This window comes from Bos javanicus, chromosome 15 (assembly GCF_032452875.1).
Source record: "Bos javanicus breed banteng chromosome 15, ARS-OSU_banteng_1.0, whole genome shotgun sequence".
Taxonomy (NCBI): domain Eukaryota; kingdom Metazoa; phylum Chordata; class Mammalia; order Artiodactyla; family Bovidae; genus Bos; species Bos javanicus.
Window position 1 is genome coordinate 29729205 of NC_083882.1, and position 25469 is coordinate 29754673.

Here is a 25469-nt window from a genome sequence, read left to right on the forward strand (position 1 = left end):
CTAAATATACATTAGTTAGCTTTTTTTCTTTTCAGTCTAGAGAAATAAAACTAAAAGATATGCAGTATTGCAGTGCTAAAAGCTTGGTTAAGTGCTTTACCAAATTCATGACGAAGGTTCCTCTTGCAGGCCAGATTTTCACAATCAATAATCAGCTAATTGCTCCTTTCTCCTGTTTTATGGTTGCCTTAAAGCCCTGCGCTCTCTTATTCTGTAAGACCTCTGAGTTTTATTAGGTTGACCTTTTTGTTCCTAAAGTGGAAACTGCTGCTAGCCTTTATAGGGGCTAAGAGGAAAAAAAACAGACTTTACAGTAGTTAAGAAAATAGTTTCTACCCAGAGAGCCAGATGTGGGGGCGGGGTGGGGGGGGAATGATAGAAAATAAAAATTTGCAGCTGAAACAATAAGTTTTCCTATTTTGCTGTAGAGGATATGACTGTTGTACATGATAGGCAGCAGTTTGCTGAAGGGCAAAAGAGAGGGCATTGCTAGGTAATTCTTGATTCTGAGTCATGATCTCTTTAATTTCAAGCTAAAGACTCAAGTTGCTTCTTTACCTTTAGTCCCTTCAGAACTCCAGTTCTCAGAGTTTTTCAGAACTGGAAGTGACTTTGTACACACAATCACTTTCTGTGTAGTCTGCCTTCTTACATCCTCACTACACTGAAGTGCCTGGATTCAGACAAGCATACCTAAAAGACAAATCCTGGTGTATGTTCTGACAAGTGTAGCCTAGCTTCACACCCCCAGCAAGTTATTTAATTAAGGGTTAGGGAACTGAAGAATTCGTTTTATTTCCAAAAGACTTTGATGTTTTTGCTCAGGGAGAATCACCTGAACCTCTTTGAGACTCTGTTTCTCATCAGAGAGAATGATACTCCCGCAGGTGGTTGCTACAAAGAGTCAATGAAGAGGGAAAGCGCCTCATTAGGTATAATTCACTACATGAAACTGAGGGCTGGTATCTGGAAAAGATGAAAACTCTAATTTGAAAAGACACATGTACCCCAATATTCATAGCAGTACAATTCACAATAGCAAGACATGGAAGCAACCTAAATGTCCATTGACAGATGAATGGATAAAGATGTGGTATAAAAAGATGTGATATATATTCACATATCACATTAATTAATTAATATTAATATATATTAATAATATAAATTAATAAATTAATAAAAAGAATGAAATAATGCCCTTTGCAGAAACATGGATGGATGTAGAGATTATCATGATAAATGAAGTAAGTTAAAGATAAGTATCATATGACGTCACTTATATGTGAAATCTCAAAAAGTACAAACAAATGAACTTATTTAGAAAGCAGGAATAGACTACAGACATAGAAAACAAACTTATGGTTCAGATCAGAGATCAGATCAGTCGCTCAGTCGTGTCCGACTCTTTGCGACTCCATGAATTGCAGCACGCCAGGCCTCCCTGTCCATCACCAACTCCCGGAGTTCACTGAGACTCAGGTCCATCGAGTCAGTGATGCCATCCAGCCATCTCATCCTCTGTCGTCCCCTTCTCCTCCTGCCCCCAATCCCTCCCAGCATCAGAGTCTTTTCCAATGAGTCAACTCTTCGCACGAGGTGGCCAAAGTACTGGAGTTTCAGCTTCAGCATCATTCCTTCCAAAGAAATCCCAGGGCTGATGTCCTTCAGAATGGACTGGTTGGATCTCCTTGCAGTCCAAGGGACTCTCAAGAGTCTTCTCCAACACCACAGTTCAAAAACATCAATTCTTCAGTGCTCAGCCTTCTTCACAGTCCAACTCTCATATCCATACATGACCACAGGAAAAACTATAGGATTGACTAGACGAACCTTTGTTGGCAAAGTAATGTCTCTGCTTTTGAATATGCTATCTAGGTTGGTCATAACTTTCCTTCCAAGGAGTAAGCACCTTTTAATTTCATGGCTGCAGTCACCATCTGTAGTGATTTTGGAGCCCAGAAAAATAAAGTCTGACACTGCTTCCACTGCTTCCCCATCTATTTCCCATGAAGTGGTGGAACTGGATGCCATGATCTTCATTTTCTGAATGTTGAGCTTTAAGCCAACTTTTTCACTCTCCACTTTCACTTTCATCAAGAGGCTTTTGAGTTCCTCTTCACTTTCCGCCATAAGGGTGGTGTCATCTGCATATCTGAGGTTATTGATATTTCTCCAGGCAATCTTGATTCCAGCTTGTGCTTCTTCCAGTCCAGCGTTTCTCATGATGTACTCTGCATATAAGTTAAATAAACAGGGTGACAATATACAGCCTTGACGAACTCCTTTTCCTATTTGGAACCAGTCTGTTGTTCCATGTCCAGTTCTAACTGTTGCTTCCTGACCTGCATACAGATTTCTCAAGAGGCAGATCAGGTGGTCTGGTATTCCCATCTCTTTCAGAATTTTCCACAGTTTATTGTGATCCACACAGTCAAAGGCTTTGGCATAGTCAATAAAACAGAAATAGATGTTTTTCTGGAACTCTCTTGCTTTTTCTATGATACAGTGGATGTTGGCAATTTGATCTCTGGTTCCTCTGCCTTTTCTAAAACCAGCTTGAACATCAGGAAGTTCACGGTTCACATATTGCTGAAGCCTGGCTTGGAGAATTTTGAGCATTACTTTACTAGCGTGTGAGATGAATGCAATTGTGCGGTAGTTTGAGCATTCTTTGGCATTGCCTTTCTTTGGGATTGTACCAAACAGCAAAGGAAGGGAGGGATAAATTGGGAATTTGGAGTTAACAGATACACACTACTATATAAAATAGATAAACAGCAAGAACCTACTGTATAGCACAGGGAACTATACTCAATACCTTGTAATAACCTATAATGGAAAATAATCTGAAAAAGAATATTTATATGTGTGTGTATGTGTGTGTATATATATATATGTATATATATGTGTGACTGAATCACCTTGATGTACACCTGAAACAATGTAAGTCAACTTACTTCAATGTATTTATTTATTTTTAAATGAACTTACTTCAATTTAAGAAAAAAGAAATTAAAAGCTCATTACTGTCAGGCCTTTTTATGTCTGTTTCCTATCATGGTGGTCAAGCTCCCTGAAGAGCAGGCACCATGTCTATTTCATGTATATATGCTGGGCATTTAGTACAATTTCAGGAATACTAAAGACATATTTGTCAAAAAGAGGGAAGGAAGGAAGGCAGCAAGTCTGAAGAGGTGCATGGGTCCTCTGGAGGGCCTGTCTCTGCTTATGTACCCTCACCAACAGAAGATCCAGTGGCTTCGACATCAGAGCCTCTACCACTGGACAGTAGGGGGAGCAAACGCATCAACAACAAAGATGTCATTCTGCTGCTCACATCTCTCTTTGCGTTCACTTTGCTTCCTTTAACAAGTATTATCCATAGCCTTAATAACTCATAGGTGAAATCGGACATAGGACATAACTCAAAGGTGAAATCGGGTCCCATCTAGACCCTATTTGTGCTTCTGCTCAGAGACTGAGATTCAAAATGGTACTAATACCTGCGTGACAAAGAAGAAAGAAATCTGGGCTATAAATCAGGAAATCTGTGTGCCCTACCCTCATTTATTTCTTTAGACAAATAGACATAACTTTTTCCATCAACTAGATCAAGGAGAGGGTAAGAGGAAAAGCATCCGCATCCATTGCTTCAATCCACTTGGAGCATCTACTAGGCTGTTAGACCTGGTTCTTGGTAAGCAACACACAGGCCCTGCTTGCTGAGAATCCGGGGAGGGAATAAAGCCTAACATGTTCTGAAAATAGGCTGTGGGGGACAGGAATGCAAAAATAAACTCCACAAATACTAATCATATGGCCACTTTTTCATATTGCATACTGTCTCAAATGACTGTGTCACTCCCATTTGTAGTTTCTAGTGGCGCAAAAACAGTAAGTACACTTGCAGTTTTCCACACAGACAGCTGGTTTAGCCCAAGTTGGGACCCGTAGGTACCATGAAGTGTCTTTGACCCTTGTCACCTGTAATATCACACAGCGGTCAGTGCCACGACTTCAAGGCTCTTTGCTATACTCTGCTTACACCCTGTCATTATGGCAAGGAGAGAAAGGCCAGGTTCTTGGAATTTGTGCCCCAGAAGTATTTCCCAGCTTCCTTAAGGGACATGTTTTAGGTGCCCAATAAACGCCATGCCTCTGACAGAGGGACACAAAAATACACTGACTATAGTTACAATCTGTACCTGGTGGCAGACACAAACCTCTAATATTACTTCTCCTTTCCTACAGCCGAAAAACCAGTTTCATATACACCCACTCACTTAGGCCTCAAAACAGTCCTGTGATGCAGAAGGTAATTCACCTAGCTAGGCACAGCAGGTTACAATTCACAAACCGCGTGTCATCCCTCATCTTGATCCCCCACTGCCAGCCAATTTAATTAAAGAGGAAACTGATGCCCAGAGAGGTGAAGGTCTAGCTCTTAAGAAGCATTTCAGTCAAGGCACTTACAGAGCCGGCAAAACCGAAAACTGCGGAGTGAGCTGCGGGTGGTGAACCCTGCCTCAAGCGGCCGCGCCTACTGTCCAAGCAGCGGGAAACCGTCACTTCGAGAGGAGAGCGCAGGTGCACCAGACTCCAGGACGTCAACGGGTCATGTGATACGCCGGCTCCTGTCATGTGACCTCTTCCCCGGAGGAGGGGACCTTCGGCCAAGATGGCGACCTACCTGCAGTGGCGGCGCTTCGTTTTCTTCGACAAGGAGCTGGTGAAGGAGCCACAGGGCAATGATGGGGCTGCTCCCGGGGCCGCGCCTGCCTCTGGACCCGCTGCTTCCAAGTTCCTTTGCCTCCCTCCTGGCATCACAGTCTGCGACTCAGGCCGAGGGAGCCTAGTCTTTGGAGATATCCTTCTTCTGGAGCTGTTCCTTCCCTCCTCGAATCCCTGAAGAGATCCAGCTGAGATGAAATCTGTCCGTCAGAAGGGTTCGTGTTACGGGCCAGTTTCCTTTAGATGGGCGCTCGGTGTTCCTTCTGTGCTCTGAGGGAAGAAAGGAGGAAGTCCGTTCTCTTTAACTTGTTGCCAAATGAGCGAATATCCTGGGCAAGTCGTTTAACCTCTCTGGACTTCAATTTCCTTATCTGCAAAAGGGGCGTAAAATAACAGTTGGGCAAGGTTTTTGTTTTTAAGGTCGATCAAAAGAACAGATGCAAGTTGATTTTAAAAGATGAATATGTAAGGTGTCATTATCTCCCCAGCCCATATTGTGGGTGCTGCCCCTAAACTCTGGCCTTTCTACTGTTTTTAAAATGGGGAGTTTCCAGAGATGATATATGGAAAAACCCTTGAAAAATTTAAACACTTGTATAGATTTTGTTTTTTATTGTGCATGTGTGCTTAGTCATGCCCAGTTCTTTGCAACTCCATGAGCTGTAGCCAGTGCAGGCTTCTCTGTCCATGGAATTTCCCAGGCAAGAATACTGGAGCGGGTTGCCATTTCCTTCTCCAGGGCACCTTCCTGACCCAGGGTTTAAACCCCTATCTCTTGTGTCTCCTGCATTGGCAGGTGGGTTGTTTACTAGCTGAGCCACTGGGGTGCTGTGCTGTGCTTAGTCATGTCCGACTCTTTGGGACCCCATTTACTGTAGCCCGCCAGGCTCCTCTGTCCATGGGGATTCTCCAGGCAAGTATGCTGGAGTGGGTTGCCATGCCCTCCTCCAGGGGATCTTCCCAACCCAGAGATCGAACCCAGGTCTCCCGAATTGCAGGTGGATTCTTCACCATCTGAGCCACCAGGGAAGCCCTGGGGGTAGTTATTTGCGTTCTGGCCTAAATGTAAGAATCTCCCCTTGGAAAGGAGGCTCCTTGACTGCTCTGCACATATGGAAGGCCAGATCTGGTTCTTGCCCCGCTCCCTACAGCTTACGGGTTTCCAGGCCTACAAACTACGGGTGACACACCTGTACCAGCTGAAGCAGCACAATATTCTGGCCTCTGTTGGTGAGGACGAAGAGGGCATCAACCCCCTGGTGAGTCCTAGAAAAGAAACAGGAAAGACCCACAGGCCTGGGAATGAGTATTTGCTGGAGAGTGACTATCATTCACACATCTGAGATCTGTCCCCAGGTAAAGATCTGGAACCTGGAGAAGAGAGATGGTGGTAATCCACTCTGCACTCGAATCTTCCCTGCCATCCCAGGGACAGAACCGACTGTTGTATCTTGTTTGACTGTCCATGAAAATCTCAACTTTATGGCCATTGGTAAGAAGAAAGAAGGCAAAGCTAACACCCGATGATTCTTTATAGATTTTCTTCAGAGTTGCTTCTACAGCTCATTTTCAGGAGACCGTTTTGTACTGAAGTGAGACCTTTTGAGATTTTAAAGTTTGGGATGGGATAGCATTTAGTTTTGCTCTTTGAAAATGAGTCCGTGAGTCCTAATCCTCATGGTAACCACTGGAGAAGTTGGGTATGAGGAGAAAGATGGTCACTTCTAAAAAGTGCCTCTAAAGGTCTTTTTCTGCTTCCGTGCCTTTTCAGCCTCAATAAAATACTGTTCCCTGCTCTCCTGCAGGTTTCACAGATGGCAGTGTTACACTGAACAAAGGGGACATCACTCGGGACCGACATAGCAAGACCCAGATTTTGCACAAGGGCAGCTATCCTGTTACTGGACTGGCCTTTCGCCAAGCGGGAAAGACCACTCACTTGTTTGTTGTGACAACTGAGAATGTTCAGGTATGACCAGCGCCTCCTGGTATGACTGTTGGGGCAAGTAGGAAAGGCTCTTTTATTGCTCAGGGGGCTAGGGTAAGGAACTGACAAAAGAGGTTCTTATATTTTTAATCATACAGCCTTGAGTCATTTGCCTAACTTAATATTTTATTTCTTTACTTAGGAGACTGGGAAGAGTTAGAGCTAGGAAGAGAACTCTTGGGCTTGTAGCAGAAGACATAAGTTTTTCTTCTAATAGGCTTGTTAAGTGACACTGGACAAGTTACTTCTTTGGTTCTTGTGCTTCTAAGATAACAGTTTACTCACACCAATAGTTTTGTTTTCTTTTCAGCCAGAGTTTTCTGATAAAGCAGTAAAATTCTCTTACTTGCTGAATATCTGTAGTAAGTAGTGATAGTGTGTACAGAGGAAGAAAATGTGGGTTCTGCTTATATATTTAGTAGATGGCTGATGGTAATGGCCCATTTAATGGAGAAGGCAAGCATCCAGGTAAAGTCTTAAGGTGCTAAGAATTAAGAGAGCCAGTATGGAGGTGGGGATACCTTTGGGAACATTTAGATGCCACCTCCTCAGAGGGAGCCGGTTAACCCCTGTCTTACTTCTCACAGTCCTACATAGTTTCTGGAAAGGACTATCCTCGTGTGGAATTGGACACCCATGGTTGTGGCCTGCGCTGCTCAGCCCTCAGCGACCCTTCTCAGGACCTGCAGTTCATAGTGGCAGGGGATGAATGTGTCTATCTGTACCAGCCTGATGAACGTGGGCCCTGCTTTGCCTTTGAAGGCCATAAACTCATCGCTCACTGGTTTAGAGGCTATCTTGTCATTGTCTCCCGTGACCGGAAGGTTTCTCCCAAGTAAGGATTCTATGGAGAAGCAAAAGGGAGTGGGCTGGGCTTGTTCCTTAGAATTAACCTGATTTCAAATTCCTAATGCCTACATCCTGTCAACTTCCTACTTTGTACTTTTTGTAGACGTGTTTACACCTAGACTCAGTTATAACATTTTTTTTTTCGGCTGAAAAGTGTGCTTTTGCTGCAGACATTTGCTGAGCAGTCCTTTTGCACTAGAATGCTCCAGGGAATTTGGGACCTGGCATTGGGTTTTTTTATTACTTGGGTGAATTGAATTGGGTAGAGGAATAAGGGATTGAGTAGTGGAGAGATTGGAAAGTGCTGGGAGATGCAACACGGGGTGTTTTTTTTTTTTTTCTGAGTCATCAGAAAGTGGGACAGAATCTTCAGCGTGATGCAGGTGATCCTTGTCAGATATTAGTTTTCATTCAGTACTAAGCCTAGTGGACTACATATACCAGGCACTAATTATTTGTTAAATCTTAGGTGTTGGAATGTACTTCAGTTTTCAGTCTGTTGCCTGTATTAATTATAGGATACTTAAAGGTGACTCCAGGTCTACACATACTCTTCCCACAACTGCCAGCACCATGCTGCGTATCGCAGGATGAGCTGCTAGCAGTGACTTGTTCTGGGAGGAATAGGTAGCACCAGAGTTGTCAGGGGAAAGGAAATAGAGGGGAGCTGAGACTGAGGTGGTACAGATAAATATCTGGTGCTTTTTCTTTCCCACACAGGTCAGAGTTTACCAGCCGGGACTCCCAGAGCTCTGACAAACAGATTCTCAACATCTATGACCTGTGCAACAAGTTCATAGCCTATAGCGCTGTCTTTGAGGATGTAGTGGATGTGCTTGCTGAGTGGGGCTCCCTGTACGTGCTGACGCGGGATGGGCGGGTCCACGCACTGCAGGAGAAGGACACACAGACCAAACTGGAGGCAAGGCCACCAGGTTCCCAGAGCTGGCTATGGGCACCCAGACACGGCTCTAGGAACAGACTCCCCAAGTCGCCTTGGCCAGGGTGTTTCCTTCCCTTTGGGTCATAGCCTTACTTAGCCTCTTTAGGGTAAGATTCCATGGTCAGTGGCCTGGGATGTGGCCTTAGAGGGAAGCAGTGGGTGGGGGTCCACTCTGCCTGACTGCAGAGAACTTAGTGAGGTGAGCTGATGTTAGTCTTGGGGGTGTCTGGGGGTCTCACCCTAAGATCTAGGCTGACTGGAACTTCATAACCGTCTGGCTTGTGTGTTGTGGATGCATTCTGGGAAGGTGTCTTCTCAGGCCTGCTTCTTCCAGTTTTCTAATCTCTATTCCTTTCCAGATGCTGTTTAAGAAGAACCTGTTTGAGATGGCAATTAACCTGGCCAAGAGCCAGCATCTGGACAGCGATGGGTTGGCCCAGATCTTCATGCAGTATGGGGACCATCTCTACAGCAAGGGCAACCATGATGGTGCTGTCCAGCAGTATATCCGGTCAGTCTGGAGGCGCTTTAGGATATACCTGTGGATGCGGGAACAGAGAGCCAGCTAGACTGAAACCTGCACTTGGAGACTGGGGTGGGCGGTGGACTCCATCATGAATTGTCCTTTTTCCTACATAAATTGTGATGCCTCAAATGAGGAGACAGTATACCTTATTGGAAAGGGAGTATTTAGGGTCAGATGCTACATGACCAGTGTGCAGTTGAGCTGATGATACGTGTAAGTGCTAGTCACTAGTTGTGTTTGATTCTTTGTGACCCCATGGACTGTAGCCCACCAGGCTCCTCTGTCCGTGGAATTCTTCAGGCAAGAGTACTGAAGTGGGTAGCCTTCTCCAGGAGGTCCTTGCGACCCAGAGACTGAAACCAGATCTCCTGCATTGCAGGTGGATTCTTTACTGTCTGAGCTATCAGGAAAGCTCTCAAGGAAGTTGAGCTGAAAAGTACCTGTTATTTTAAATGTTAGCTTGGCCTTTGTTAATACTCATTTTGATCAAATTCTTTAAAGGGGAAAGGGTATTCATCTCTTGTTTCCACAGTTTTTTTCCTTGGTACTAATTAGTTTTTTGACCTAGTGAAGAGTTCTAAGACCCTGTCTAGGTTCTTTGCCAACCTCTCTACAATTCCTGTTTTCAGTCAAGTCTAAAAACCAGTGTTCTGGAGCTTTGCTGCTCATGTGGTCCCCAGTCTAGTAGCATCGATACTACCTGGGATTTTGTGAGAATTGCAGGGTCTCATGCCTCACCCCAGACCTGCTGAAACAGAATTTGCATTTTGAGACCTGCAAGTGATTCCTACGCACGTGAAAGTTTGAGAAGTATGATGATCCTGATGCTGTTTGACACCTGTGTCTCCCTAGAACCATTGGAAAGTTGGAGCCATCGTACGTGATCCGCAAGTTCCTCGATGCCCAGCGCATCCATAACCTGACAGCCTACCTGCAGACCCTACATCGGCAGTCCTTGGCCAACGCCGACCACACCACCCTGCTGCTCAACTGCTACACCAAGCTCAAGGACAGCTCCAAGCTGGAGGAATTCATCAAGGTGCAGGGTGGTGCTGGCAGAGGGTTCCTTGAGGGGCTTCACCAGGACTGCAGGGAGAGGGAAGAGCTGCCTGTATTTAGGGACCAGAATCCTCTGGTCCTCTGGTCTGTAGGCAAGGAAGAGAAATAGTCTTTTCTGTGAGTTCTCTCCTGTCTCCCCTCTTTTTTTTTTTTTTTGCTGTACTGTGCGGCTTGTGGGATCTTCATTCCCCCACCAGGGATTGGACCTGGGCCCCCAGCAGTGAAGGCGTAGAGTTTTAACCACCAGACCTCCAGGGAATTCCCCCACTTTTGTTTCTTGATGCCAGAACTTCTCTTGGTATCTAAGCCCCAGGAAGCCCAGTGTCCCCAGAGGCATCACTCTAACAGTAGAGGCAGAGGAACACTTACGGAGAGGCAGGATAACTATGTTTTAAAAGCATCATTTTGGGGACTTCCCTGGCAGTCCAGTGATTAAGACTTTGCTTCCACTGCAGGCGGCATGGGTTCGCTCCCTGGTGTGGGACAACTAAGTTTCCACATGCTACTTGGTGTGGCCAAAAAAAAAAAAAAATCCACCTTACTATTACCTTAAGAATCTGGTCTTAGAATGAGATGCATATTTCCTTTCCAGCCACAACCTCTCTGTGAATGGTTTTGTCTTATGTCTTCCTGACAGACAAAGAGTGAGAGTGAAGTCCACTTTGATGTGGAGACAGCGATCAAGGTCCTCCGGCAGGCTGGCTACTACTCCCACGCCCTCTATTTGGCTGAGAACCATGCTCATCATGAGTGGTACTTGAAGATCCAGCTAGAGGACATCAAGGTAGGTGAGCTTCCTGACTCAGGCAGGTCGTGTTCTTTTTCTGGTATATCCCTGGGATGGTGAAAGTGTCTCCTGGGACTTCCCTGGGGGTCCAGTGGTTAAAGAGTGTGCCTTCCAATGCAGTGAACATGGGTTCAGTCCTTGGTCAGGGAACTAAGATCCCACATGCTGTGGGGCCACTGAGCTCACATGCGCCACAAGTGGAGAATCCACGCAGGGAGCCCCAAAAAGAAAATAGTAATAAAAATAAAGTGTGTTTTGATGGGTGAGGCAGGAGCATGCAATTCTGCTGCCCTTTCTGTCCCCACAGAATTATCAGGAAGCCCTCCGGTATATTGGCAAGCTGCCTTTTGAGCAGGCTGAGAGCAACATGAAACGCTATGGCAAGACCCTCATGCACCATATACCAGAGCAGACGACCCAGCTGCTGAAGGGACTCTGTACCGACTATCGGCCTAGCCTTGAAGGCCGAGGTGATAGGGAGGCTCCAGGCTGCAGGGTGAGGCCTCTGGGAGAATGGCTTTTGAACATATGGGGGTCATCTCAGGGGCATGGGTAGGCCCACTCACTTGGCCTCCTCTCTCATCCCTTGCCATCGTAGGCCAACTCGGAGGAGTTCATCCCCATCTTTGCCAACAACCCTCGAGAGCTGAAAGCGTTCCTAGAGCACATGAGTGAGGTGCAGCCTGACTCCCCGCAGGGCATCTATGACACGCTGCTTGAGCTGCGACTCCAGAACTGGGCCCACGAGGAGGATCCGCAGGTGAGGCCTGGCAGAGCCACCAGAGGTGTTGAGAAAAAGACAGCACTTCCATTTCTTCCCTGGTTGCCACTTGCTGCTCGCTTTAGATCAATAACACCTCACCCTGAGGGGCTAAATGGTTCCCCATGAAAAGGAAATTGAAGACTTTCTTGCAAGGAGTCAGACACCACTGAGTGACTTTCACTGCTGGCCTAAAACCAGAGTTTTAGGCAGGCTAAGACTCTTCACTCCCAATGTGGGGGGCCTGGGTTCAAACCCTAGTCAGGGAACTAGATCCCACATACCTTCCCTGGCAACTAAGAGCCAGCACAGCCTAAATAAATACTGGAGAGAAAAAAGAGGAAATTGGAGTGAGGGGAAGAGTAGTTGACTTGCTGAGGGGTCACTTTCCCCCTAATGTCCGGCAGCTCCACCCTCCTCTTCTAGGTCAAAGAGAAGCTTCACGCAGAGGCCATCTCCCTACTGAAGAGTGGCCGCTTCTGTGATGTCTTTGACAAGGCCCTGGTCCTCTGCCAGATGCACGACTTCCAGGATGGAGTCCTTTACCTCTATGAGCAGGGCAAACTGTAAGAGTCAGGGGGTCCTCAGGGGAGGGGGCAGAGCTGAGCCACTCGCCCGAGTGAGGGCCGGCTGCTGACGCACACCCCGCCTGGCGCAGGTTCCAGCAGATCATGCACTACCACATGCAGCACGAGCAGTACCGGCAGGTGGTGGCCGTGTGCGAGCGCCACGGGGAGCAGGAGCCCTCCCTGTGGGAGCAGGCGCTCAGCTACTTTGCCCGCAAGGAGGAGGACTGCAAGGAGTACGTGGCGGCTGTGCTCAAGCACATCGAGAGCAAGAACCTCATGCCGCCCCTTCTAGGTACTCTGCGGGGTGGGCTGGGTGGCTAGGTGGGTGCAGGCTGCTGGCGGTCGGGCTCTGGGGCAGGGGTTCTTCAGCTCTGTCCAGAAAGCTGCATGCTTCATGGTTTTGCTTCCTCCCACCTCAGTGGTGCAGACCCTGGCCCATAACTCCACGGCCACCCTGTCTGTCATCCGGGACTACCTGGTCCAAAAACTGCAGAAACAGAGCCAGCAGATCGCCCAGGATGAGCTCCGGGTGCGGCGCTACCGAGAGGAGACCACCCGCATCCGCCAGGAGATCCAGGAGCTGAAGGCAAGGTACTTGGCATCCAGGAGTGTAGAGGTATCCAGGGATAAGCTTGTTCTTCACAGGGTGTCATTTTTTACACACAAAGGTTATATGGAGTGAGTTTCAACATTTCATTCTTGAAGATCTGTTTTAATGGGGGAATTCCAAAGAATGATTTATTACATAGAAGATGATTTATTGGGTTTTGTTATCTTGTAGCAGGTACTTTTCTCTCTAGATATGCCTGTATTTTACCTTTCCTAAACACACGTCTAAGTTGTGGTGGGAAGCCCTTGGAAGTAAAAAACGTTGACAAAAAAGTGGATAGTTTACAAGTATTTATAGTAGATATTAACCCTTAACTTTGCCATTAGCTTTATAAAATATTTGTTATTGTTCTTTAGTCACTAAGTCCTGTCCAGTTTCTTCATTCCATCAATATTTACTGAGTCCATTTTGTCTTAAGCCCCATTCTTAACACATAGAAAAATCCCTGCCTTCACAGAGCTTATGTTGTGGAGGTAGAGACAGACAGTAAATGTGTTAAATAAGCAAACTATTGTAGTGTGTTCCATGGTGCTAAGTTCTAAGGAGAAAATTGAGGAAGAGGAATAGGGTGAGGGGTTTAGGTGTGTTGTAATTGATAAAGTGGCCAGGAAAGGTCTCATTGAAAGGGAAAGGGTCACGTGCGATTAAGACCTGAAAGACAATTTAGTGGCAGTAGGGGAAATTGAAAGAGAGATAGCAGTCCCCCCATGGATTGGATGGACATGCTGGGAGCATACTGAGACTCCCTGAAGGCCCAGCATGGGGTCCTCCTGTGACCTCCTTTAGGTGGTAGGAAGAACAGGGCCTCATAGTTCCTATTCATCATTCATTCATGGCTGCTCTGGGTCTTTGTTGCTGCACACAGACTTTCTCTAGTTGTGGTGAGCAGGGGCTATTCCAGTTGCAGTGCTTGAGCCTCTCATTGTGGTGGCATCTCTTGTTGATGAGAATGGACTTTAGGGTGTGTGGGCTTCTGTAGTTGGCGGCTTGTGGGCTCTAGAGCATGGGCTCAGTAATTGGAGGGCACAGGGTAAGTTGCCCCAGACTATGGATTGAACCCGTATCCCCTGCATTAGCAAGCAGATTCTTAACCACTGGACCTTCAAGGGAGTCCTTGTCGTTCCTTAATGGAGACGTCTCTCTTCTTGTTTCGTCGAGCTGTCTCCTCTTTCCACATGGCTCCTGGCCCTGCCCTCATTCTTTGCCACTCTTCTGGTCTTCCTTGCCTGTAGTCCAAAGATTTTCCAGAAGACCAAGTGCAGCATCTGTAACAGTGCCTTGGAGCTGCCCTCAGTCCACTTTCTCTGCGGCCACTCCTTCCACCAACACTGCTTTGAGAGTTACTCGGAAAGTGACGCTGACTGCCCCACCTGCCTCCCTGAAAACCGCAAGGTCATGGATATGATCCGGGCCCAGGAACAGAAGCGAGATCTCCACGATCAGTTTCAGCATCAGGTGGGGAGGGAGGCGTGGCCACATGACTGCCCCACCCACTGGGAGGCGGGGAGTGCTGGAGGGCTACTGTTTTTTTTTTTCCTCCGCCTGTGAGTTCTGACTCCGACCTTTTCTCTTTCCTCAGCTCAAGTGCTCCAACGACAGCTTCTCTGTGATTGCTGACTACTTTGGCCGAGGTGTTTTCAACAAATTGACTCTGCTGACCGACCCGCCCACAGCCCGACTGACTGCGAGCCTGGAGGCCGGGCTGCAGCGGGACTTGCTCATGCACGCCAGGAGGGGCACTTAAGCGGCTAGTGGGAAGGGGTGTGATGGTAGAGGCCCAGCAGCAGGGACACAGGGGTACAGAGACAGAGCTGTTGCATAGGAGTCGGGGAGACCTGCCCAGGACCCCCCTCTCATCTGATGCCATTGCCCTCAGGACTTAAGGGGACTTTCTTTTCCTGCCTCCTCCTTTGGCTGGCCAATCCGCCATTCCTCCTGTTGCCTTTCTGAGCAGTGTAGATCATTCCAGACCAGTGGGGGAGGGTACCTCAGTAACCTCAGAGTCTGGACAATAGCTGCTTTATTCTCTATCCAAGAGCACCAGGCTGTGCTTGGGTCCTGGCTCCCAGAGTCTATAAATAAAAGCATATAATGATTTCATGGTTGAAGGATTTATTGTGGAGACTTCCTGGTGATTCTTAACTGCAAAATGTACTTCTTTCCCTCTGCTCTCCTAGAGCGTCCTTTCCCTTCCTATAGAGTTCCTTAAAGATGATGTTAAGGAGACTTCATGCCAGTAACGAGTCGGGCCTCTGGCATTTAGCACAGTTCAGTTTACTGAAGAACGTCTGCAAAGGCTAAGGCCTGAGACCCAAGAGCAGCCTGGACTAAGGCTGCTCTGTAGTGTGGCTGGTCTCTGTGGCTCTTGTGTGGACTAGGTATTCAGGCAGGAGGCAGATTCTGGTGAGGGGCCTTGGACTGAAGCTTCATAATGGGTGGGTTGGTGTCTTGCTGTATTCAGTACCAGATGATAAGCAGGATAAAAAGGGCCTTTATGAAACATTTTTTTCTCTCTCGAAAGTTGTCAGCTGAAGTTTGTGTTGTTACAGGTGTCTGTATGTCATTTGGGTTACACTGCCCATTGGAAAATTGCTCCTATGGGTCCGTTTGATTAAAAGAAGTAACTTGGACATTGTGGTTTAGACAGTATTTAGAAAAGGTGGAGTGCACTACATTGGTAGCAGCTGAGAATACAGACTTTGGATCAGCTGTCCAGAGCTTGAATCCTAGTTTCACTTAGGGCAATTCTGAACCTTCTCTGAACCTCAGGTCTTCGTCTATGCGTAAGGAATTACAACATCTTTCTGGTATGGCTGTTATGAAGCTTTAAGGAGCCAATCAATGGGTGTGTTATTGGTCCCCAGCAGGTTGGTAACTCCTCAATGGATCCTTTGCTTGAAGTTGCAAATGCCAGTAGAAATCAAGTTTGGTATAGCAGAGCAGAAACTTTATTCACTGATGAAGGAATGGAGAAGAGAGAGCACGTGCTCTAAAGACACCTCCCTGCAAGGAGGGGAGTAAGGGAATTCAAAAGATAGGAGGCAGACAGGTCAGGCTAGGAAAGGGGCAGAGATTTTGGGGGGCAGCCTGGGCATGAGTCTTCCATGCTGCTTTGCACACAGCAGGAATTGTGCCTAGTAGTGTATAGATAGCCCCCCTTGGGCAGGGATCTTGGCAAGGTGCTGAAGAAAAGGTAGCTTTGGACACCACCAGGTCTCATCTGCTTTGGGGCTGGTTTGGGGCTCTTGATCACCCCATATCAGCTGCAAAACATCTCTGTCAAATACTAGGTGCTTTTGAAACACACACAGGTAAGTCAAGTTTACAGACACTTTTAGCCCTCAGGGGCTGGTATGGATGACAGGTGTCCAGATTTGTGGAAGTGGTTAATACACGGTTAGCGCTGTTAATGGTAAAGCGTTACTAACTAGCCCTTTCTTGGCTAACACTAATAATGTATTGGCACTCCCTTTTCACAGTTATTTGTCTTTAGGCATGACCTTTGATCTCTGAGCCAGTTTTGACTCATTTTAAAAATAGAAATGCCCTGGCTCACTGCAACTAGCTAAAAGCCCACATAGCAATGAAGACCCAGCCCTGCCAAAAATAAAACATTTTTAAATAAAAATGTTGCCTACTTCAGGTTTGTAGCAGAAGCACTGCATAAGCTGCACTAATTGCTTGTGGCACAACTAAGGAGATAAAGCTGTAGAATTCTGGATGATTAACTTTCAAGAGCAGGCCCTTTTCATTTGTAGGTTTTGAATCCAGCCTGGGGGCATGGTAAATTGCTCAAGTAGCCTTACTTCCAACCCTCCATACACGTATGGGTGCTCAGTCATGTTGGACTCTTTGAGACGCCCTGGACTATAGCCTACCCTGGACTATAGCCTACCGGCCTCCTCTGTCCATGGGATTCTCCAGGCAAGACTACTGGAGTAGGTTGCCATTTCCTCCTCCAGGAGATCTTCTGGACCCAGGGCTCCAACCCGCACCTCCTGTGTCTCCTGTACTGGCAGGCGGGTTCTCTACCACTGCACCACCTGGGAAGTCCACAGCCCTGCACAGTAGGGCTTAATATCCTTTTCCTCTCGGGGCCTCCCACTTTGGCTTATTGACTTAACTTTTGGGGGGCAGCAGAGACGACAACTTATTTTGTGGCTAAATCTGGGGAGCGTATTTTAGCCACAGGACATCAGTACTCCTGGCTAGGTAAAAATAAAATGAACAGTTGGGCCTGGGTCTCAAACAATGAAGACCAGAGCCAGCCTTGGGGAGTAGGGGTGCTCAGTTCAGTCGCTCAGTCATGTCCGATTCTCTGCAACCCTATGGAGTACAGCACACCAGGCTTCCCTGTCCATCACCAAATCCCAGAGCTTGCTCAAACTCATGTCTATCTAGTCGGTGATGTCATCCAACCATCTCATTCTCTGTCGTCCCCTTCTCCTTCCTTCAATCTTCCTGAGCATCAGGGTCTTTCCCAATGACTCAGTTCTTTGCATTAGGTGGTCAAAGTATTGGAGCCTCAGCTTCAGCATCAGTCCTAGCAATGAATATTCAGTTCCTTTAGAATGGACTGGTTGGATCTCCTTGAAGTCCAAGGGACTCTCAAGAGTCTTCACCAACACCACCACAGTTCAAAAGCATCAATTCTTTGGCACTCAGCTTTCTTTATGGTTCCACTCTCATGTCTTTAGATGACTACTGGAAAAACCATACCTTTGACTAGAAAGACCTTTGTCAGTAAAGTAATGTCTCTGCTTTTTAATATGCTGTCTAGGTCTGTCATAGCTTTTCTTCCAAGGAGCAAGCATCTTTTAATTTCATGGCTGCAGTCACCATATGCAGTGATTTGGAGCCCAAGAAAATAAAGTCTGTCACTGTTTCCATTGTTTCCCCATTTATTTGCCATGAAGTGATGGGACTGGATGCCATGATCTTAGTTTTTTGAATATTGAATTTTAATCCAGCTTTTTCACTCTCCTCTTTCACTTTCATCAAGAGGCTCTTTAAGTTCTTTGCTTTCTGCCACAAGGGTGGTGTTATCTGCATATCTGAGGTTATTGATCATTCTCCCGGCCATCTTGATTCCAGCTTGTGCTTCATCCAGTCCGGGATTTCGCAAGATATACTCTGCATTTAAGTTAAATAAGCAAGGTTGCAATATCAATAGCGGTGGTAACCCAAGGTAAGGTCTTCGCTGTCGCAATCGTTCTAATTCCCGCCCAGGGGAAGTCCCGCCCTGTCTGGCGGCGCCGGAAGTGACGCAGTCCCTTAGCGGAGCCGGGAGTGTGTGGCTGCTGGAGAAGCTGGAGACCTGCGCGAGCCCAGTGTCCGGCCGGCAGGGGCCTTCGGCTTCCCCGACACCGGAGGACATTGGCGGCAGCCCCGGGCCTAGCTGCCGAGCACAGCCATGTCTGGTAATGGCAACGCGGCCGCAACAGCGGTGAGTCCAGAGCCGGTGACCCTTTCAACCTCAGTCTTCCGCACTAGCGGTGCAACGATTGGCCCCAAGTTGCCACTCTCCGTCGCCCATTGGTCGGGAGGGTTATCTGTCCCCCCCCCCCGCCCCCCCGCTTTGGCCCGAATAGTTTTTAAAGGGCCAGTAGCTGCTGCTGCTGCTGGGTTGCCCTTAAAATCCGTATTGCCCTGGGGGAATCTGTGAACAGTGGGGACAGACTTAAGAGCAGAAAATTTGTCTCGAACGGGAACCTCGTTGCTGTGGGGATCTGAATGGCATCATGAGGCCTGGAGTCCACGGCTCTAGATTTAGTGACCCAACCCAGGAAAATTCATGTACACGAGACAGGGTGCTATTCCATGGGATCCTTTCACTCGAGACAGGTCCGAGGCAATTAGGATCGAGAGAGGAGAACGTACCTCTAAGTCTCCGCACTACACTCAAACGTTTTGGAAGTGCACCTTCTCCCCTTTTTTCCTGTTAACGGCCACCTAGCCCCAACCTACACTCAAAATTCCCCAGCTGAGGCACCGTTCGTTGAGTTACTACCTTTGTGGGTGGGGAGCGCCCTCGAGCCTTCCTATTCTTAGCCTGGGGTCCTAGCTTTGGGCTTGTGCAGATGCAAAGTGCAGAGCTGGTGAGGCCAAAGTCAGCCTGAGATAAGAAAGGAGGAGGGCAGCAGTTTATCTCTTCCTGAACTACCTGCTGGTAAGGAATAGGATTCTTTGCCATTGTTGACATACCTGAGCGCTGGAATAGGAGTAACAAGATGTGATTCCAGCTCTCAGCGGTAAAGAATTCTTTACCCAGTGGTAAAGAATCTGCCTGCTAGTGCAGGAGACACAGAAGACAAAGGTTCGGTCCCTGGGTCGGGAAGATCCCCTAGAGTAGGAAATGGCAACCTGCTCCAGCATTCTTGCTGGGAAAATTTCATGGACAGAGGAACCTGGTGGGCTGCAATCCATGGGGTAACAAAGAGACACGACTGAGCCTGCACATGCATGCACCCATGATTTAACCTGTGGCCCTGGTCAAGTTGCTTGGCTCTTCACAGCCAGCCTTTGCTTCTGTAACATGGTTCCTCTCTGCCTGTTAAGTTGTTATGAAGCTTAATAGCAATAGCTCTAGTATATACGTACTTGATAAGGATCTTTTTACTGGAAGAGTTTGACTTGAATATGCTGTGCAGAATCAGTAAAATTAAGGGATTGTTTGAACATAGCAGTTTCTGGGATGTTTCTGTGGGCTCCTTGTGACCCAGAATTTTAGTGGCCATGTTTGGCATTTCGAGCTTAGTCTAATTTGCTCAGGGTACCCTAGGGTTTATTTATTGGAGAAGTGATAGCTGTGGAGCAGACCAAAGTCTGAGAGCAACCAGTTGTTACCTCCTCTAGTGACAGAGGCCCCAGATACCTGGCTGCAGAAGAACTCCATAGGATGAAGATTCCAGAATAGGGAAAGTTGATAGTGTCTGTAGGGGCTATTGTCTGATCTGGAAAGAAATAGGACCTCAGACTGGAGAACTCTGTTCTCCCTGGTTGGCACTGAATACGTTTGTCCAAGATATGCTGACAAGAGGAAGAGGTGTGTCCCACTGAGTTCTTGGCTTGGTCTATGACATCCTAATATTTCCTTCTTGGTGAAATCAGAGGCCACATTCTAGGTGAAGGGACATTAGACAGCTTATCCTCTTAGTCTTATAGAATATCAAAAGCAGAAGATACTTGAGTGCAAACTTCATTTTATAGATGAACAAATAACTTTATAGATGAAAAACAAGATGGTGAATTTAAGGTCACCCTGCCAAGAAGCTGAGCAGGACTATATGTCAGATCTATTGGCCCCAGACCTTTACATGTGCATGCCAACCAGATTACAGGATCCATAGTGTGGCAGCTATGGGGTAGGTCTTATAGTATCTAGGTAGCACTGAAGCTTTCTTGAAGCTGTTCTGTTGGGGATGCTGAACTTGTCCTCAGTGACTCAGCGCAAGTTCCCCTGTGTGGCCCCAGCTGCCCTGCCCCTGCCTGCTGCAGGCCCACCCTCTCTGGGGCCAGGCTGATGGGCCTTATCTCTCTATCCACCTGGTTGAGTGCAGCATTCCTGATGCCTTTGCTTAGATGAGCTTCAGGGCTTAGTGTCCTTGTCATTACAGCAACAGCGGGTCCTACTATCGCTTCTCTCTGGTCTCTGCTTCTCTGGATCTGTGAGGAGGCAGAAGGTATTAGGGAAGGTAAAGGGACTGTCTTGGAGAGTCTTTCCCCACTCTGAGGCTCACGTGGCCACAGGGAAGGGGCTGAGGTTCCTTTATTCCAAGCCAGTGAGTCTGATTCTTGGACAAGGTTTTGAGGACCTTGAACAGCAGCGGGGACTGTAACCTGGGGACTTTTTTTGCAGGAAGAAGACACCCCAAAGATGAGAGTGATTCGAGTGGGTACCCGCAAGAGCCAGGTTAGTGCAGGTACCAGGGTGGAGGAGGTTTGTCAGAAGAGTTCTGTGTTCATAGTATTATAAATTGGGGGGCCCAGAGGGTTCTCAGCAGCCTGGGGATGGAGGAAATGGGGTGACTGAGCATTAAATCCCATGCAGAATGACAGATGGCATTCTGTGAAGAGATAGTCCCTAAGCTGGGGAAGTTATTGGGGTACAGAGGACTCCCAGTCCAGAATCCTCCCCTTCCTAGGTAGCCATTCAATGCCCTCTCTGAATTCCAATCCCTTCAGGATCTCTATGACCCTGTGAGGATTTGAGCCTAGGGCAGTGGCCAGACTACAGGGCTAACCTAAATTTCTCCCCCCACAGCTGGCTCGCATACAGACGGACAGTGTGGTGGCAACGCTGAAAGCTTTATACCCAGGCCTGCAGTTTGAAATAAGTGAGTTTTCTGGACAGGAATGGAAGCTGTTTGGAAGCTTTTATCCCCCTGGAGGGGGCTTTCTTTGACCAGAACCTGGTCCCATTGCCTCTGAGAGTTCTTGGCTATCCCCAGTTTGGAGGGCCCATTCCTCCTTTGAACACCTCCAGCTTTGCGCTTACCTAGGCTAGCCTAGCATTTTAATATCTTCTGCTTTGTGTCTTTTTATGATTGTGTCTGGTCTTCCTCTTAGATTGTACTTTCTCAGGGATCTGGTGCTTTTCTGCCTCTGTATCCACTGCCAATCTTAGCACAAGTGCTGGGCTTAGCAGGGGCTCAATAAATGCTGTTCCATGAGCATCTAATTGGTTGACTTTCTCTTCAGTTGCTATGTCCACCACGGGGGACAAGATTCTTGATACCGCGCTCTCTAAGGTAGCACCATTTTTCATCCAACCCTTTCCTCCCTCGTCCTCTTTCCTTTCCCCCAAAGATTCACCTTGAAGTTCTTTCTTGCCTGGCAGATTGGAGAGAAGAGCCTGTTTACCAAGGAGCTGGAGCATGCTTTGGAGAGGAATGAGTAAGTGAAATCGGGAGCATGACGCCCTCCCAAGCTCTCACTAGGACCCCAGTGCACATCACATCTGGGTGTCAGCTAGACTGTTAGGCTTAAAAGCTTGGATAGGCTAGAGCGGGGCTCATATGTCAGTTTTTCAGGCCTCAGAAAAGGAGAGAGTCCTGGATCTGAGCCTTCTGGCTGCCTGGGGTGCTGGACTGGCTGGGGGAGGGGGGTGAGAGGGAAGAGAAGAAGGGGAGCAAGTCTCAGGGACCCAAGGTCTCAGAAATGCCTGCTTCCTGAACTGCTCTGGGCTCCACCAGTGACATACAAGCAGGAGTGAGTGGAGAAGGGCTAGGGCCTGCTGCTCAGACCCCTTCTTCTTGCCTCTCTCCCATCTCCCTAGAGTGGACCTAGTTGTTCATTCGCTGAAGGACCTGCCCACGGTGCTTCCTCCTGGCTTCACCATTGGAGCTGTCTGCAAGTAAGAGCTCTGCCCTTTAGGACTTGGCTTTCTGTCTCTAGGCTGTCTCCCCTAACCTGAGGAATGTCATGCATGGCAGAAAACTCAGAAAATGCTAGTTAGTTGACTATTGAGAAAGAATGGAAGTGACCTGAACTGAGATCTCTCCCTCATTCTATGACCTCTCCATCTCCAGGCGGGAGAGCCCCTATGATGCTGTTGTCTTTCACCCAAAATTTGTTGGGAAGACTCTAGAAACCTTGCCAGAGAAGAGGTAAGTGGACAGGCATCTTGGGATATGTACAGCAGATGGAGGGGTGGAAGGAGGAGATTTCAGAACAGTTCCTGCTTAGAGTTAAATCTCATTTTAAACCATCTCTCTGCACAGTGTGGTAGGAACTAGCTCCCTGCGGAGAGCAGCCCAGCTGCAGAGAAAGTTCCCACATCTGGAGTTCAAGAGTATTGTATCCTTTCAGAGAAGGGAGGAGGCAGCAGCCAAGGAGGAAGACAAAGTCCAGAGGGCCCTGGGAGTTTGGAGGGGGAAGGACTTCCAGAGGAAGTGGACTGTGAACGCAGTGGACTGCATGTCATCCCATTCATCCACCCACCCATCTATCCATCCATCCATTCATAATCCTTTCATGTTTTCTTAGCCCCAAGCAAGTGCCTGGCACTGGGGATATGGTGAGCAAGATCAGCATTGTCCATCCTAACATAGTTTACATTTTAGTTCTGGAGACAGACAACCAGGCATTGACAATACAGAGTGATGCTGAATATTGATTACATGGAGGCAGTGGGATTGGCAGTTGCTTCCATTTTAATTAAATTTTTTAATTGAGGTATAGTTGATGTACAATGTTGTGTTAATTTTTGGTGATTTGGTGATTCAGTTATACATATATATACATATTCTTTTTCATATTATTTTCCATTGTGGTTTATTACAAGATATTGGACATAGTTCCCTGTGCTATACCATGGGACCTTGTTGTTTATCTGTTTTGTATGTAGTAGTTTGTATCAGCTTATCTCAAACTCCTGATTTATCCCTACCCCACTACTTTCCCCTTTGGTAATCATAAATCCATTTTTATTTTATATTCCACCGTATTGTTTTGATTTTTACAGTTATGTTTGTAAAGCTGATTTTCAAAGTAATATTTGCTAAGTCCTTCAATGTAGAAAGTAGAGAATTCTCTGGAGGCTTCTAGCTGGAACATCTAAACACAGACTTGAGGGTCAAGGAAGGCTTCTTAGAGGTGTTGTAACCTTGGGTAAGGTTAAATATAATAACTTAAAACCTCTATCATTTTCTCATCTGTAAAATGGAGATGTAATACTACTGCCTACTCTTTCACCCTTGGGCTGTGGTGAAAATGCAATGAATTGATGTATATAAAGCACTTCAGAACAGTGTGTGGCATATAGCAAGTATGAGTAAGTGTTAGCAGTTGTCACCAAGCTGAGAACTCAAAAGGTGAGAAGTTAGCAGCTAGAGGGACTCAGGCAGAGGAAACAGCGTCAGGCTCCAGCCTGCCCAAAGCTTGTGGTCCTTAGTGTCTCTCCACAGCGGGGAAACCTCAACACGCGACTGCGGAAGCTGGATGAGCTGCAGGAGTTCAGTGCCATCATCCTGGCCGCAGCTGGCCTGCAGCGCATGGGCTGGCAGAACCGGGTGGGGCAGGTAGGTTTCCTCTCTCCTCTCTAGTTGCCTTCATCTCCTTCCTGCCTATATTCTTTTTGAATACCCATTTCTAGCCAGTGCAAGCTGGAAATGAGACCCAGGTTAGCAAGGTTGGGGCTCAGAGGCTGGACTCCCACTTTTGCTTATCCAGGCTTTCTGTAGGTAGGGAAACCCCAACTCAGTGCTGTGTGCTTCTGGGCACCCCTACCTCCACCCTTCTGACTGCCTCTTCTGCCCCCACAGATCCTGCACCCTGAGGAGTGCATGTATGCTGTGGGTCAGGTATGCTTGACCACGGAAGCCATATATTGTTGTCTCCTCCTTTTGTTTTCAACCAAGTTCTGTCCCTTAGCTCCATTGGCTGGGGAAAGATTGGTACTGGTATCTTAGGCTATTTTCCCATCAGGGGGCTCTGGGTGTGGAAGTTCGAGCCAAAGACCAGGACATCTTGGATCTGGTGGGTGTGTTGCACGATCCTGAGACTCTACTTCGCTGCATTGCTGAACGATCCTTCCTAAGGCACCTGGTAGGACCTGTGCTCCTGTGGAGGGGTGGATATTAGGAAGGGTAATGGGGAGATTTCTCCTGCTGTGTATTTAGTCATAACTCATTAAGAATGGACAGGACCCAGGTCTGGGCCCCTGCCTCATTTTCCGTTATGTCCTTGGCGGGAGTCTGTCTCTGGGCTCTGGTTGCAGGGTGGTGATAAGGATCTTAAGCTAACAGGGAGAACTTGTTGCAGGAAGGAGGTTGCAGTGTGCCAGTGGCAGTGCATACAGCTATTAAGGATGGGCAAGTAAGCAGGGGAAGATGGGTGGCAGGGCAGGGAAGGAACTGGCATTTCCCCTGTGTATCCACCACCATGAAGAGCACAGGTTTCTAAGTAGTTCTCTCTTACAATTTACTGAGGCAGCCATTTTCTTTCCCAGCTGTACCTGACTGGAGGAGTCTGGAGTCTGAATGGTGCAGAGACCATGCAAGACACCATGCAAACCACCATCCATGTCCCTGTCCAGGTGCCAAGGCTGCAAGGGGAGGGAAACACATCTTTATGTTACCTCCCCTTTCCTTCTCACCAAATCCAACCCTTCTTCCTTCGCCCAGCATGAAGATGGCCCTGAAGATGATCCACAGCTGGTGGGCATCACTGCCCGGAACATTCCACGACAACCCCAGCTGGCTGCTGAGAACCTGGGCATCAGCCTGGCCACCTTGTTGCTGAACAAAGGAGCCAAGAACATCTTGGATGTTGCACGGCAGCTCAATGAAGCCCACTAATTGGTCTGTGGGGCACAGGTGCCTGCCTTGCTGGTCACCCAGTGCCTACATCCCAGCCCTCTGCTACCTGAGAAGTGACTACCCCCACAGGATTGAACTGCAGGGCAGAGACTTCCAGAGACTTGTCTCACCGAGGGGCCTTGCCTCCCCAGGTGGGGGCTTCCTCTCTAGAGAAAAAAAAAAATCTTAGTAATAAGCCACAGCCTTTGAATGTAACCAGTTCTACTAATAAACCAAATTTAAAGGTGGTTTTTGTTTTTGGTGGGGCTGCAGAAAAGGAAGGACAAACTCAAAACTGTTTATGCCTGATCTCTGAGGCTAGGACCCTTTCAAAGTTCTGAAAAACGCC

The 25469-nt window shown here is 47.5% G+C and overlaps 2 protein-coding genes across 5 annotated transcripts; both read left to right on the plus strand.

Moving 5' to 3' along the window:
• The first annotated feature begins 4625 nt into the window (after positions 1 to 4625).
• On the plus strand, positions 4626 to 14921 carry VPS11 (VPS11 core subunit of CORVET and HOPS complexes). Of its 3 annotated transcripts, none has more exons than XM_061440538.1 (16): positions 4626 to 4865; positions 5842 to 5990; positions 6076 to 6223; positions 6537 to 6700; positions 7306 to 7553; positions 8288 to 8489; positions 8870 to 9021; positions 9889 to 10075; positions 10733 to 10879; positions 11190 to 11378; positions 11481 to 11642; positions 12069 to 12208; positions 12301 to 12503; positions 12631 to 12802; positions 14054 to 14276; positions 14401 to 14921. In XM_061440538.1, exons 1-16 carry the CDS (start codon positions 4679 to 4681, stop codon positions 14563 to 14565), a joined length of 2838 nt encoding a protein of 945 aa, XP_061296522.1. In that variant the 5' UTR covers positions 4626 to 4678; the 3' UTR covers positions 14566 to 14921. The 3 variants fall into 3 exon arrangements, with proteins under 3 accessions (XP_061296522.1, XP_061296523.1, XP_061296524.1); XM_061440539.1 differs by having other exon boundaries at positions 4628 to 4865; positions 6088 to 6223; XM_061440540.1 differs by having other exon boundaries at positions 4666 to 4946; positions 5730 to 5990.
• Positions 14922 to 18061: 3140 nt separating this feature from the next.
• HMBS (hydroxymethylbilane synthase) lies at positions 18062 to 25368 on the plus strand. Of its 2 annotated transcripts, none has more exons than XM_061440554.1 (14): positions 18062 to 18267; positions 20680 to 20733; positions 21085 to 21157; positions 21522 to 21571; positions 21661 to 21716; positions 22099 to 22176; positions 22352 to 22429; positions 22544 to 22619; positions 23729 to 23842; positions 24086 to 24124; positions 24249 to 24368; positions 24585 to 24638; positions 24772 to 24858; positions 24947 to 25368. In XM_061440554.1, exons 1-14 carry the CDS (start codon positions 18235 to 18237, stop codon positions 25118 to 25120), a joined length of 1086 nt encoding a protein of 361 aa, XP_061296538.1. In that variant the 5' UTR covers positions 18062 to 18234; the 3' UTR covers positions 25121 to 25368. The 2 variants fall into 2 exon arrangements, with proteins under 2 accessions (XP_061296538.1, XP_061296539.1); XM_061440555.1 differs by lacking the exon at positions 18062 to 18267 and adding an exon at positions 20482 to 20503.
• Positions 25369 to 25469: the final 101 nt, after the last annotated feature.

Bases quoted from the DNA above. Each gene is read 5' to 3' on its own strand.
- VPS11 (XM_061440538.1), top strand. From the start codon at position 4,679: ATGGCGACCTACCTGCAGTGGCGGCGCTTCGTTTTCTTCGACAAGGAG. The intron at 7,554-8,287 runs GTAAGGATTCTA...TTTCCCACACAG, and splicing joins GACCGGAAGGTTTCTCCCAA to GTCAGAGTTTACCAGCCGGG. The intron at 10,076-10,732 runs GTGCAGGGTGGT...TCTTCCTGACAG, and splicing joins AGCTGGAGGAATTCATCAAG to ACAAAGAGTGAGAGTGAAGT.
- HMBS (XM_061440554.1), top strand. From the start codon at position 18,235: ATGTCTGGTAATGGCAACGCGGCCGCAACAGCG. The intron at 21,158-21,521 runs GTGAGTTTTCTG...CTTTCTCTTCAG, and splicing joins AGGCCTGCAGTTTGAAATAA to TTGCTATGTCCACCACGGGG. The intron at 21,717-22,098 runs GTAAGTGAAATC...CCATCTCCCTAG, and splicing joins CATGCTTTGGAGAGGAATGA to AGTGGACCTAGTTGTTCATT.